General features: G+C 42.2%; 1 protein-coding gene across 2 annotated transcripts; it reads left to right on the plus strand.

Moving 5' to 3' along the window:
• Nucleotides 1-5,922: 5,922 nt before the first annotated feature.
• LOC114912032 (homeobox protein engrailed-1-B-like) lies at nt 5,923-10,930 on the plus strand. Of its 2 annotated transcripts, none has more exons than XM_029256639.1 (2): nt 5,923-7,160; nt 10,410-10,930. In XM_029256639.1, the coding sequence occupies exons 1-2, from the start codon at nt 6,623-6,625 to the stop codon at nt 10,739-10,741; spliced, it is 870 nt and encodes a 289-aa protein (XP_029112472.1). In that variant the 5' UTR covers nt 5,923-6,622; the 3' UTR covers nt 10,742-10,930. The 2 variants fall into 2 exon arrangements, with proteins under 2 accessions (XP_029112472.1, XP_029112474.1); XM_029256641.1 differs by having other exon boundaries at nt 10,422-10,930.
• Nucleotides 10,931-14,389: the final 3,459 nt, after the last annotated feature.

Below are 14,389 nucleotides of genomic sequence, written 5' to 3' on the forward strand. Positions count from 1 at the left end.
TTCTAATTCTAATTCTAATTCATAACTGAAGTCAATTATAGGGCGCAGTAATTGCGGTTAAAGCAGAATGAAGTTGAATTCGATATCGGTGCTATAGTGTCCATGCAACACCAAATGCTCACGACAGCAAGTGTCTCATTATTTTCTAGTGGCTTAAAAACACGGTACATCGCGACTGACCAAAGTGGAACGTAACATAATGCTGGCGGGAAGTATTTCTGTTTCGCGCCTTCAATCGTCACAACAGAGCGCTGCATGTTGTACTCGCCTATCCCGCCATCTAGCGGCCGTCTGGTGTTAGCGCAACTACGCAACGATATTCCCACATCACGTGACATTTTTCATCAGCATGAGACACAGCGTGTCTTTCTTGAGCTCATCTTCCGTCATTAGCACCCGTTTCCGTGCTGAATGCCTTAGATGATGAGGTCTGCGTGCCCGCGCACCTTCTTACAGCCGCGTGTGCTCCACGTGGTGTCCTTCCACTGGTGGCCATGGTGCCGCCACTTCCCACAAGGGGTCTCCCGAGGCTCGCGGCTGCAGGAGGCCGGCAGTGAGCCGGCGGGGATACAAAGAGCGCTTTGGCGGACGGGGCCCGGGCCCGGACCCGGACCCGAACCCGCAATTTCTGTGGGATTCTGTTCTAACAAAGTAACAGAATTCCCGAGTGCAACACTATTTATTACTTCGTTATAATACAGTACTGAAACGTGCACATGCCGCACGCATGTCGTAATACAGTACTATGCTTACTATACAGAATAGTTAGGGCGTTAACTGCATACAACATACATACAGACATGTTCTAATCATTCGAGCAAAGTGGGAAAAAAGGCAAATTATACAATCTTCAATTAATACTGTCTTGAGCTTCCACAATTATTTTCGCGCTGTATAATTTAGATTATATAAAAAAAATTTAAATTATATATCAACGACCCTGACTTGGACAAGCGGTAAACAAGAGTGAGTGACTGATATATATGTATATATAAAATAAATAATGTATTATTTATATTATAAATAAATAAATTGCATACGTTGAATGAGCAAAAAGCATATTTTAAATAAATATATACATATCATATATAAATAAATATATATATATATAATAGAAAATTTATAAGAAAATTATATATATTATATAAATTTAGAATAATAATAAATTAGATACTGATTAAGTTAAAATTAAATCTTCTCTTAATGTAATGCATAAATTGTACTTTTGCTGAGATGTACGTCGCTTTGGACAAAAGCGTATGCTAAATGAATAAATGTAAATGTAAATACATATACATCTATCACTCACTAACTCACTAATTCTGTATATATATATATATATATATATATATGGATATATAATATATATATATATATATATGGAAAGAATTAGTGATAGATGCCCGTCCTGGGTGTGTCCCCTCCCCCTCCGGCCTTACGCCCTGTGTTACCGGGTAGGCTCCGGTTCCCCGCGACCCCGTATGGGACAAGCGGTTCTGAAAGTGTGTGTGTGTGTGTGTGTGTGTGTGTGTGTGTGTAGTGATAGATGTACATAAATTTACATATATACACGGGATATATACAGAAAAAATCAATCGTGTGTGTTTGTTATAAAGACTATTGTTATAGTACTAATAGAAGGTTCTCGTTTTATATTTATATTTCCTCTCCTTTGATTGCTGGCTGCTGTTAGTAATAATGGAGACGACAAGGCGCACTTCTGAACAATTACTGTCATACACGTGACACCGAGAGGGGGCGCTCCGCCGCGCTTTGGTCTGTCACGTGCCCGCTGCACCACTGGTGTAAAGTGTTAAAAAGAGTGTCGTAATGACCTGTGACATCACTAAACAACGATGAATGAACAGTCGCCGACGTCCATGGCAGCCGCAATTTATGGTGCGCAAAACAAAAACAACAAAGCTGTAGCGCGCGCGCGCGCGCGCCAGTGCCTTCCGACCAGAATATCGAATATATATCAAGTGCTTATTAACATTCGTTGATACGGAACACGGTAAAGTTTTTTGCAACTTCGGGTGGGTCGCTTAAATAGACAAAATAGAGAAGTGAAATGCAGGAGCCGTGCGATTCCTCGGCAGATTCATGTAACAAAACATTGTATTTTTGCAACTTAGTTTGTTAAACTTGCACTTACTAAGCGCGGAACCATCTGCACCAATTCTCGCTACACTTGAAACACAAAGTCTTACCGCACGTCCGTCCATCATAACGGACACTTTTTTTTTTTTTTTTTTTTTCGTGAGGCTGCGCGAGCCCCTTCTCGCGCACTTGCATAACAATTTCGGAGAGGAAACCCTTTTTCGGGGAGCGAGACGTGACTGGAATGTGGGCTCGTCCGAGCGTCCAGTTCCCGGAGCCGCCGCTGGGAAGCAGCAGCATCATTCTGGCTTCGGGGCCCAAAAGAGCCCCAAACGTTTCCATTTGTAAACAAAATGTCCTTCGGCGATTAACGAGATGCGCATCGCGCGCTAATAATGTCGCAATAACGGCGCGTTCGTGTCAGTGACGTAGGAAAAGGGAACGTGAATAAGCAACTAAACAAACAAATCTCGTGCGCACATTACATAATGTTTATCATTTAATGTCCTAATCACTTTAATATGTTATTGACAGAAGCGTTTTTTTAACTTAAAACACCAACACGATAGGACAAATTTTAATTTTCTGTTCATCTGGATCTCGGAAACATCGCATTGCTTCTGTTTCAGATATAATAAAATTGAAATAATAAAAACGCTTTCACCGAGAATTCTGCACCACACGCACACACACAAATAGATAGATAGATAGATAGATAGATAGATATGCCCACAATTTCTGCTAACCAAACAAAAAGCACGAAATTTCTTTCAGTATGACAATCTCTACATTATTCTAATTGTACGCAAAACAGAAAATGTGCAGAACTACAAAAGGTTCGTATATAAATAAAAACGCGCTTCATGTCGCATGCATTTCTGACGACGAATTTTTAAATGAACGTACATTATATATATTCTAGCATCCCTTGGCTCCTCCGCGGAGTTTCCTTCCATGTGTAAAGGTGTAATTTTTTTATAGCCTCGGATGAGACGTGGGAAAAGTGCGATCTCCTTCAAATGTGTCCTGAACAAGTCATCTACGTCCAAGAGCAGTGAGTCCAAATTCTGCACATTTCGGCAGTTTTGAAGAAACGCGGCAAATTTACATGGGCACGACCATGCTATAGGGTTTATTTCTATTGCGACACCCCGAAATGTAATTGAGTAAATCTTAAAGGCTTTAACCTAATGCAGATTTAAATACACAAGTGTCACGCACCCGAAAGAAGATGAAAACATGACATCTAAAAGGGAAATACTAAAGGAGCTTTAACTCCCTCCATATCAGATACATTATGATCCCATTACAGTCACCGACACGCGTCTGTTCTATTTGTACCCCCAGTACGGTATAATAAAGACACCGCTTGTCTTGCTTAATGTGACTACACAAGCACTTTGAAACATAAGAAAATAAGGGAATTCACAATAAAAATAAAGGCAGCGTTGCTCTCCTTTTTCAAGCTGCGAAGTACGTTTCACTGTTTCAGTGGTGAAAATTGGCACAAAAGGAGAAGAAAGCGTGCGGTACATCGTATGGACCCTATTACTGGGAGGGAGACAGGGAGGGAGGGAGGAAGGAATCTCTGAGGATCTCTGAGCAATGGCCGAAGTGAAGGAGGAAAGGACAGTCGTGTGCGGCTCCGTGTCCCCTGTGTCCCCCCGTGTCCCCCTGTGTCCCGCACTGGCTCCACGATGACCTCTCCGTTCCCACAACACGGCTCTGCTTGTAGCCGGAATCCATTCGCATTCATTGCAGACAAAACGTGTGGTGGCCCAGAAGAAAGACTCAAAGCCGTGTAGCAGAACAACTCATTCATGCCCTTCAGCAAGAACTTCGGTCCCATCTTTCGCCAATATTCACCCCGAGAGAAGGCGAAAAGGGATCATTTGTCCTTTATTCATGACGAGCAATTCAGCAGTTTGAGGCGCGCACCTCCACACACCGCACACAATAGCCGCGAGTGTAAACCGTACGTAGCAGTGTTTGCCACAATTTATTCCTGTGTCAACAGTGCTTGGAAATGACTTCGCAGCAGCAGCATCTATAGACACGCAAAGATGCGGCGCCGCACTGATTTGCTTTCCCAACGTCCACTCGACTCAATTTCGGGTGGCGCTCCGCCTCGTAGCCACAGTTTGCGTTCTCCTCTCAATTACTGGTGCTGCGAACGTGGATCGTACTCGAGTGGACTGAAAAACTGATCGTATTCGTTTGAGCCAGATAATGATGAAATTGGAGCACTTGGGTCCATTTTTAAATGATTTCCGGACATTTGCGGCGGCGGCGACGGCGGCGCGGCGGGGTGGGGAGAGGGGGGTGGGGGTGGGGTGGGGTGGGGGTGTATTATATTCAATAATAAAAGCTATAGGCCGCGGGTGCATTTATCATCCCATTACTGTAACAAATCCAGACTCCAATACATGAAAGGTAAAATGAATTACCAACGTTAAGCCGTCAATAAAGTCATTGCTGTAAATGGTGTCTCCGAAGAGTAGCGCATTATTCAAGGCGCTTTATCAGCAGCTTGGAAATTACGCGGCGCTTCTCGCAGCGTGTAATATGGCCCTGCTTACTTTGATTAAGCGTCTTGCCAGGGAATCGTGACAGAGCTTTTGACCAAGTTTTATTCACTCTGCTGTGATGAACGCCAAGCTGATCAGGCGGAATGAAGAGTAATTAAAACCTATAAATTATCTTTTGCAGCCCTTCTCAAGGCGTCTCTTGCAGGCAAGATAAGAGCAAAAGTCCCCATTTACCGCGTGAAAAGCATCGCGTCTCACAATGGCTATTTGGCTAAATAGGATATTGATAGTGTCCTAATTAGAATTTAATTAAGTATCCACACTGGCTTTTGGTATAAATATTTCAATTTTCCTGCTTTAAAAATAAACCGTGCTGGTGACTTATTTGGTTTCCATATTTTTCACTTTTCTTGCCAGTGTAATTGTTTTCATTCGGAGCATGATGTCCACTGTTACCTATGGTCCTCTTGTTGATAAATTTCATGGTCACTGCAAAAAAACATATATATATATATATGTATATATTTATTTATACACTGTGTGTGTGTATAATATATATATATATATATAGGTATTAGTTTCCTTTTTATCTTATGACAATTTCAATAAAAACACATTACAAAAAAAATTCCCCATACGACGCGGAAGGGTTACAGTTGTATAGAATAAGGTAATCATGATGTAAGGATAATTAAGCAGTTATATACAGCTACAGTAATATTCACTAGAATGTAATAATTTCAAAACAGCGCTTCAAATGTGACTAAGCCGTGGACGTGATTTTGGACGTTTTATGCAGTAACAGAAATGCGGAACACCTGCTGATGAATTATTTACACCTCACATTTATGTGCCCGTTGTCGCTGACATTTTAATCACATTTATTTCACGTTTAAGATTTTCGACACACTTTTCTGATAGGCCGTTCCGTTCATCGCATTACAGTGACTCTAGAAGAAACCGCTCAGACATATTTAGCGTTTGCAGTCTAAGACTTTATAAAATGACTTACAAAGTAATTTTATAAATTTGTCTATGACTTATTAACTATGATTTTATAACATTATAATCGAGCTAGAGACAGAAGAATCATTTCCAGGTGCAGCAGGCCTCTTATCCCGCGAGTTTCCACTGAGAACAAAGGAGTGTGTTTGCTGCAGATTTGGGGACGACTCGCGGTGCGAGTGTGTGTGTGTGTGTGTGTGTGTGTGTGTGTGTGTGTGTGATTCCACGGAACAAATTGGATCGGAATGTGAGGGCAGTTTCTTTGCGCAATGAGGATACTTACCTGAACGGGCATTTCATTCACATTGACTTAAACTCCAAGTGTCCACTCTTAAATTCTAAGTGGGACACGTGTATTTGTTTCGACTTGTGTTGTGCACAGGCTCGTGCAGAAGCCCTCCGAAAATGTCGTGTCCCGTGTCCGGTGTCCCGTGTCCCGCCTCCCTCGGCCGACAGCGACAGCGACAGCGAACGCGCAGCGCTTTTGTGCCGCCGGGGCGCCGTCGTCGCCCCTCTACAGCAGAGCTACTCTTCATTTACACCGAGTTGTAAAATGCGATTGGCTGCCGTCGCCCCTGTCAGAGCGCAGCCCCGCCGCTGACTGGCCCATTTCACGTGTGTGTAGTTTCACGTGCTTCCGGTCGTCGTAAAAAAAGTGTTTGGGAGGCACGGCGATTTTAGGAGAGTTTGCGAAGAGCGAACTGTCACAGACTGGAGACGGGCACGGGCACGGACTCGGACTCGGACTCCGGGGGAGCGCGCGCGCTGTGCTGCTTGCCGTCAGCCTCGTCGCGCGGCCACATTATGACACTTGGAAGCGCGCGACCGCAGGATGCCGCCCGTTTAGAAGAAGAGAGTGTTGCCTAAATTTACCGACTGGTCGTCTGCCTTATTATTTCCGCGGCGCTTCCACATCGCTACGCTTCCGCTGTAACTGGATACAAATATCCGCGCGCGCGCCTCGGCAGCCGTTCCAACTGGGTCCAGTTATGGAAGAGCAGAAGGATCAGAGCAGCCGAGAGTCGAGCGACGGGGAGAGCGTGTCTCTGTCCCCGAACCTGCCATCGCCGCCCATTCTGCCCCAGCAAGTGGGGCAGCAGGTCCACAGAACCACCAACTTCTTCATCGACAACATCCTGCGGCCGGACTTCGGCTGCAAGAAGGAGGCGGGCGGCCGCGAGCGCGCGCACACGTCGGGTAGGGAGAACGTGAACCCGCTGGTTGTAAGGCCGTCGCACCCGAGCACGCAGTGCCAGGACTCCAACTGCAGCAGTGACAGCACCTCGTCCTCGTCCTCCTCGTCCTCCTCGTCCTCGTCCTCCTCCTCGTTGCCCCCCGCAAAGCAGAATTCTGCGAAGCAGGGAGAAGGCAATGGATCTACTACGGCGGGAAAGTACGGCGAGAACGCCACGTCCATCATGGTCGTGAACGCGACTAACGGAGGATCTGCTGCCATGAAGGAGTCGCAGCCGCTGCTCTGGCCTGCCTGGGTTTACTGCACCAGGTACTCGGACAGACCGTCATCTGGTAAGGCACGAGGCTCCTGACGGCGACGGGCTCGCAGGTGCCGCTTCCTCCTCGACACGTGTCAGGAGAGGCTAATAAGCAGCGCGCGATCATACACTCGAGCGCGTACCTGGGACACCAGGCATCTCTTTCTCGCTGGCACACGCGCGCGCGCGCGCACACACACACACACACGAGACGAGTGTGTTTCTCTTCCCTCCGTGTGTGTGTGTGTGTGTGTGTGGAGAGAGGGAAAGACGGATGGAGAAGCCACAACATTCTCTCGCATCCCAGTGCCTTGTTACAGTAATATAAACGGATTATCTGCAGTTTTGCACGAATTATTGCTGAGTTTAATGCAAGCACGACGCTGTTTTCGAAGCTACAAGTAGGCCTTTAGGCCGCGCGCTCGAAACTCCCGTTTGCTTTCAAAAACTATTGATTCTTGTCAGCTGAGTTCCGAAAAGCCTGCAGTGACGTGTACCTGGACGGTACTTCCTTTTGGTAAAAAAGCCCCAGCAGCTGCTTTTACCTGAAAACTCTCCGACGATCAAGCAGAAAAACCCTCGCGATTTTCCTCTTTTAAGGCCCAGCTCGTTAGAGAGCGGCTATTTTTACATTTACATTTACATTTATTTATTTATCAGACGCTTTTCTCCAAAGCGACTTCCAGTGAACTCTATGTAGTGTTACCAGCCAACACACCTTATTCACCAAGGTGACTTACACTGCTAGATACACTACTTACAATGGGTTACTCATCCACACATCAGTGGAACACACTCTCTGTCACTCACACACTGTTTTTAATCCACATTGTGCACTTACTACAGTAAACTTGTTTTTACTAGGGAATTTATTGACGTTACCATTATGTAAGAAAACTATGAGAATTACTGTCTGAATTAAATAGCAAAATAATTTAAGAATAATTTACGAAAAATAAACATAAATAAATAAACAATCTATGACATTACAGCTGAAATAGTTGGGAGTGTTAGATATTGTATTTGCATAACAATACGTGTTGACATGACTTTTTAAATAACGTATAAACTAGAAAAATTACTACCCTTTTTTCAGTCAGTGTTTTTCTTTTTTTTACACTTTCTTTTGGAACAAAAAGAAATACTTGTGCATTTATTTTAAAAGATTTATTTCAGTTCAGTTCAAACTGCTACCACCCGCGAATGGCGACCTTTTTATAAAAATGGTACAAGGCATTTTTATTGATTTATTCTACGGCAATTGTAGGGTGTCACAAAGAAAGAAAGAGAGAAAAGAAATAAAAAAAAAAAGATGGAACGTGCGTGAATATGCAGATGGTCACGAGGGAGACTCCAATGTGCCCGCAGGTTCACTCACACTCGGCCTTGTATTTGGTGTGTGTTTGCTGCTCGGGTTGCTGTGTCTTCGGAATACTTAATACTTTTCTTTGAGCATAATTAATTTGCAGGTAGTTGTCCCGGACGTCAATAACCTGACAACAAGTGTTCTTGAAAAGGTGCAAAAAATGCACTGATTGATTAAATTGATTTACTGACTGATTGAGCTATCATTCCTCACACTTGACTACAGTATTAGGACGCTCGTTCGTTTCAGTCCTGTGTGCGTGTGTGTGTGTGGGGGAAAAAATGCTTAGCAAATACATGTGATATTATATTGATATTGACATTGACCGCTGATCATTTTGCAGTGCAAGAGTTATATTCTCTTTTTTTGTGGATCATCATGTCGGAAGTGTATGTGTTGTGTTTTTTTTCCCTATCACTGCTTTCATCTATTTCAGATATTAATGTGGATAGCTATGATACCTGTTACCGGTCTGTTTAAAGTTACGGACATGTTCGCGTATTTTAATATTGCAATTTATGAAACTGCTAACAAAGAAAATGTATTAGTACTTCAGTAGGCCCAACCATTTAAGAAGCACAGTTTAACGAAAAAAAAAAAAACGTTATTTGAACCTGTCAATTGTCTTTTTACTGAGCCGTGACTTTAAAATAGTCACTGTTTTACTTAAAATTTCAGGTTGTATTTTCAAGCCTTTTTTTTTTACTGACTTCATCTTGTAATGTTAATGGAGCTCGATCTTAACATATTACTTGTTATTTAGTGAGATACGTCCATTTCATTGAAATATTTGCGCGTATTGTTATTACCAAAGAAAGCCATTTTTATTTACCGTGAATGCGTTTTGCGTTCTGAACGTCTACGAATTATCTTACAAAATTTTAGTAAAATAGTAGTAAAATGCAAAAGTTTGCATTTTAAGAAGTAGCCTACGCTAAGAAAATAAAACACTGTGAAATGTAGCCTATGCTAATAACTACACAGGCTCCTCGTGGCGAAATCAAGGCAATATGTAATATGTGTAACATTAAAAAATACACGAATGAATTTATTATTATTATTATTATTATTATTAACAACAACACTACTACTACTACTACCACTAATACTACTACTACTACTACTACTAATAATAATAATAATAATAGTAATAAGAAGAAATGTTCACATATAACACGTACAAACTTTATTTACGTGTCATATTTCTGGTTTCGAAGGAGGGTGCACAGCATTTGAAACATCATATCCTGGCCTTAATGGGAAATGGCAAGAAAATTGCATACGCATTCAGTTGTTCTTTGTATATTTGGAATGTTTGGCGACTTTACTAAGGCGGGAAATAGAATTAATGACATTACTGAAGAAAATGCTCTGTTGGTGACACTACATGTGAAATGGAAGGAAATGAGACGCTTTCCCGCGTGTGTGTTCGGCCGTTCCGCCGTGGCGACGTTCTCTTTGGCCTTCACGTGCCATTTGCACGAGAACATTTCCGGGTAGCATGACGTTTCGTTCGCAACATGCGAGCACTGTCTGTCTGTGTGTGTGTGTGTGTAAAGGCATGGCTTCGTGCAAAGAAAGATGTTTGCGGGCCCGTGGAAGGCGCGCGCTGTCGCCTTTCTGCGCGCCATCCCGACGGGAAAGTGGGTGCGTCGGCGCGCGCGCGGGACGCACTTTTTTGGGTCACTCACTCATTCACTCGCTCATTCACTTATTCATTCATTTACTCGCTCACTCCTTGGGGAAGTGTCCGCCGCTCTCCTCCCGAGCAAATGACACGGAAGGAGGTTAGGCGGCGGGGTTGTTGGGGGGATGCTGGGGGTGGGGGGGGGGGGGGTGGCGGCTGCCCAGCTCCGCGAGCTGCGAGCGCTGTCTCTCGGCAGGGTCGCCCATGTTTACGTGCTCGTTTCACTGTTGTCTCCACACCAGGACCGAGGACTCGGAAACTGAAGAAGAAGAAGAACGACAAGGAGGACAAGCGGCCCCGCACCGCCTTCACGGCCGAGCAGCTGCAGAGACTGAAAGCGGAGTTCCAGGCGAACCGCTACATCACGGAGCAGCGGCGGCAGAGTCTCGCGCAGGAACTGAACCTGAACGAGTCGCAGATCAAAATCTGGTTCCAGAACAAGAGGGCGAAAATTAAAAAAGCGAGCGGCTACAAGAACGGCCTGGCGCTCCAGCTCATGGCACAAGGACTATACAACCATTCCACCACGACGATCCAAGAGGACAACGGGGAGAGTGAATGAAGGAATGAAGGGCCTCGCGGGCCCCGGCCTCGCGGGAGCGAGCGCTTCGCCTCGCTTTTTTTTTAAGAACACGCACGTGGAGCGGGACAGGTGCTATTTAAATCAAATCTCCGTCTATCGCATAGTATATAGGCATAAGTATATAAATAACGATCATTGATGACAAAAAAAGGAAAAGAAATCTATATATAGCCAAACAATATGACGTGTATATATTAATTTCAGGTAAGGGTATGTCTGTATTGATCCCTACTTGCTGGAGATTTTTTAAAATTATTTCTTCTTTATGATGTTGTTGCTCACTGTTTTAGAAAGTGTCTGACTCATTAGGATTTTTTCTATGTGATTTCTGTCTCTTTAACCCTCACTTAAATTCAGATTCAACAAAATGCGTTCCTGGACCGTCGCTTCAAGCCAAAGATTTTAATATGTTCAGAAAATATGTAGTCTGAAATAAAAGTGTTAAATGGCCTTTCGGTTCATTTCTTCCCTTGAGTTTAATGTTATTCGAGCCGCGCGACAGACCGCCACCTATGTAATGCAAATCTGAATGTTAAACTTTTCAACCTGCTTCACCTATGGAGTAATTTAACTTTGTACTGTAAGTGTAACATGAACACAAGAGGAGACGTGTTGCTCATAAATAAATAATTTTATGGCGGGAGCTGCAGATTGCTTTTAGTTATGCTTACGATTTCTTTCCAGCGCGTGGCACAACACTTTCTCCCACTCCTAACATGATGCGTGTGAACTGTGGACACGTCGTAAAGCGACTCTGGTGAAAATGGTGAAAAGCCCATGAAAAAGTGCATTGAGAGAAAAGCGAATCACGGGCCGACGTGGCCCTGTTCTCCAGCGCGCCGCATTACGGTGAGCGACTGCGAGAGGCGCTTTGCGCGCGTCCCGGGTCCCCTCCGCTCAGCGGCCCCCCTATATAGTCAGCGGGAGCCGAGCTGAACCGAGCCGAGCTGAGCTGAGCTGAGCTGAACCGAACCGAGCCGAGTCGAGCCAAGCTGAGCCGAGCCGAGGCGCGACCCCCAAGAGCGGATTCGCGGGGCCAGACGATGAGGTCACGCGCTCCCCTCAAGGTCATGCGGTAAGTCAGCGTGGGGTCCGGTGTGGAAGCGCATCAGTCTCTCACCTTCAATAGCACCGCTAACGCGGCTGCTGGTGCTCTTTGGACTTGTTTATCCATCATCATCATCATCATCATCATCATCATCATCATCATTATTACACCTTCTCGGGGAGACACTGACACAGCCGACGAATTTATCCAGTTATGTTTAATATTACATCCGGGTGCGTCAGAGTTACATCTTAAATCAATTTAATCATAATGGAACTTTTTTCAGCGGAACGATTTTGTATTGAGACGAAGAATCTAGACTTCATCTTAAAATTTGGAAATTAACAAATACAGAATAGTTTAAAAGGTACCAGAAAAAAAATGCTAAATATATACTATTTTTTAATTTTTTAAATTTTTAATCGTCAACTAAATTGACATGTTATATTTTGGATATGTCGACTTCAGTTTCAACTATTTGTTCAATGTTTCGGCGCAGTTGTTTCGTCCTCTATAAATGTATGTATTAAATTTTAACTAGAACTGTTTTTATAAAAGTTACGCGGATGACAGGACGAGGCATGATATTAAAGGATAGAAGAATACTTTATTAACCTTGCGGAAAAATGGAATGACGAAGAAACACTAGAAATATTTACGTATTGCATGTGAGGCTATCGAGCATGTTTTGCCGAGCCCATTTAAAAAATGCTTTATTTTGCAATATAAAGATGTATTATTAATTTTAGCAATTTAAAATAAATAGATTAAAATAAGTGCACCTTACACAAAGGATTTGAAGTTTAAGGTTTTTTTCCCCGTATTATCGGATTCGCGGTTTGTGGTTTAACTATGGCTGTAAAACTTACATTATCATTTACAGGCAAATATTTAATCGAGTATTTTATATTTAATGCAGAAGTCGATGATCCTCTGTTCTGTTCCTTGGGAAAATGTGAGAAAAGTGTGAGGAAATTAGGAGAAAAGCCGAAATGTAACCACGGCTAATTATTAAAGCTTAATGCGTAACAAGAGCGCAATATTTTGACAACTCGAGTGTGGAGGAGGAAGAAGAAGAAGAAGAATAAGAAGAAGAAGGAGAAAAAGATTTCCACGGGAGCTTTTGCGCCTTTTTTCATCATGGGCTTCTTCATATCCTTTGGAATAAGGTTTTGCACGCGTGAGAGGATATACTGTACCTTCATCCCCCTTTATTTCCCTTGTGTGTGACCCGCACTGATGTTTGTAACTGCGAGCTTCATTTGTGGGCATCGTGAGCGCCTTCTTAGTGCCCGCTAATTTATTCGCGTCTCCCGGCACCCCCCCCCCCCTCCCCGCCCAGTCTGATAACATGTTCCTTTCTATCAGTGTCCTTTAATCTAAGCGGACCTTAACGGGATCCACCCATTTGGGTTAAAGGTTATCTGGAGAAGTAAAAAAATAACGTATTCTGAAGTAATATTTCTATTTTTTTCTTTTGTTGCTTAACATTAACTTTAAAAATATAAAATGATTTATCTACCTTATATTTACAGACGACAACAACAAAATGTGTGATATTATTATTATTATTATTATTATTATTATTATTATTAAGTGTTTAAGCGTTATTAACTTTTATATGTTCCACATACAACATTTTTCCATTGCAAAGTCTCTGGCCAGTAATTTACCAAAGCTAACCTTTCTGAAATGATACCGATGAAATTTAAATTTAATTTAATTTTAGTTATTGATATATCGCGTCACGTTTGTATACATTTACTTCCTTGCTAGCAACAAAAAAACTAACGGGCGATATAACAGAGTACATTCTCGAATTTGATTATTCTTAAATATTTAATCCATTCCATTAAGAATTCTTTATAACACTGGATTTTACCATCAATAAATTGTCATTTCACTGAACCCAATTTACTGGAACATATATACAAAAGCTAAAACGCAGAAAAACTTCAGTATTTCAGCATATCCCTACAAAATACAAAAAATGTTTGATTGCTGGTGGTGAAATAATTTTATCTATTTATCTTTATCTCCATAATCATTTAAAATTTGGTTTTAATACAAATATGATTTTAAATGAACACCTGATTTGTATAAGGACGAATGCACTATTATTAAATTTAATATAGGTACATTTTAGCAAATTTCCCTTCCATTCATTTGTTGCGAATGTATTATTTTGTTTATTTATGGTACTGGACAAAGCAAATAAATGTAGAAACATATATATTCTTATGATAAAACTTCGAAAATACGACAATAAAAATACATTGAACTATTTATGAATAATTCTCTAAACAGAATGTGAGTCTCGGAAGGATAACAGTTAATTTTTACTAAAATCAGAATAATTTTGTAGGCTCTGTTTATATAGGCACATACAGTATATATACATATACACAAACACAGACATATATAAAAATATATATGGTATGTTATGAAATATGTTAGAACAGAACTGAATTGTGATACGCAGCGAGGATGCGAATTGTGCTGTTGATAAAAGAAAATAAGGAGTATAAATATCTATATGCTACATATATATGCTACACACATATAATTATATACATATA

The sequence above is a fragment of the Scleropages formosus genome, chromosome 1 (genome assembly GCF_900964775.1).
Source record: "Scleropages formosus chromosome 1, fSclFor1.1, whole genome shotgun sequence".
NCBI lineage: Eukaryota > Metazoa > Chordata > Actinopteri > Osteoglossiformes > Osteoglossidae > Scleropages > Scleropages formosus.

Coding starts and splice junctions, on each gene's coding strand:
- LOC114912032 (XM_029256639.1), top strand. CDS start 6,623: ATGGAAGAGCAGAAGGATCAGAGCAGCCGAGAGTCGAGCGACGGGGAG. Junction 7,161..10,409: donor CTCGGACAGACCGTCATCTG/GTAAGGCACGAG, acceptor GTTTCACTGTTG/TCTCCACACCAGGACCGAGG.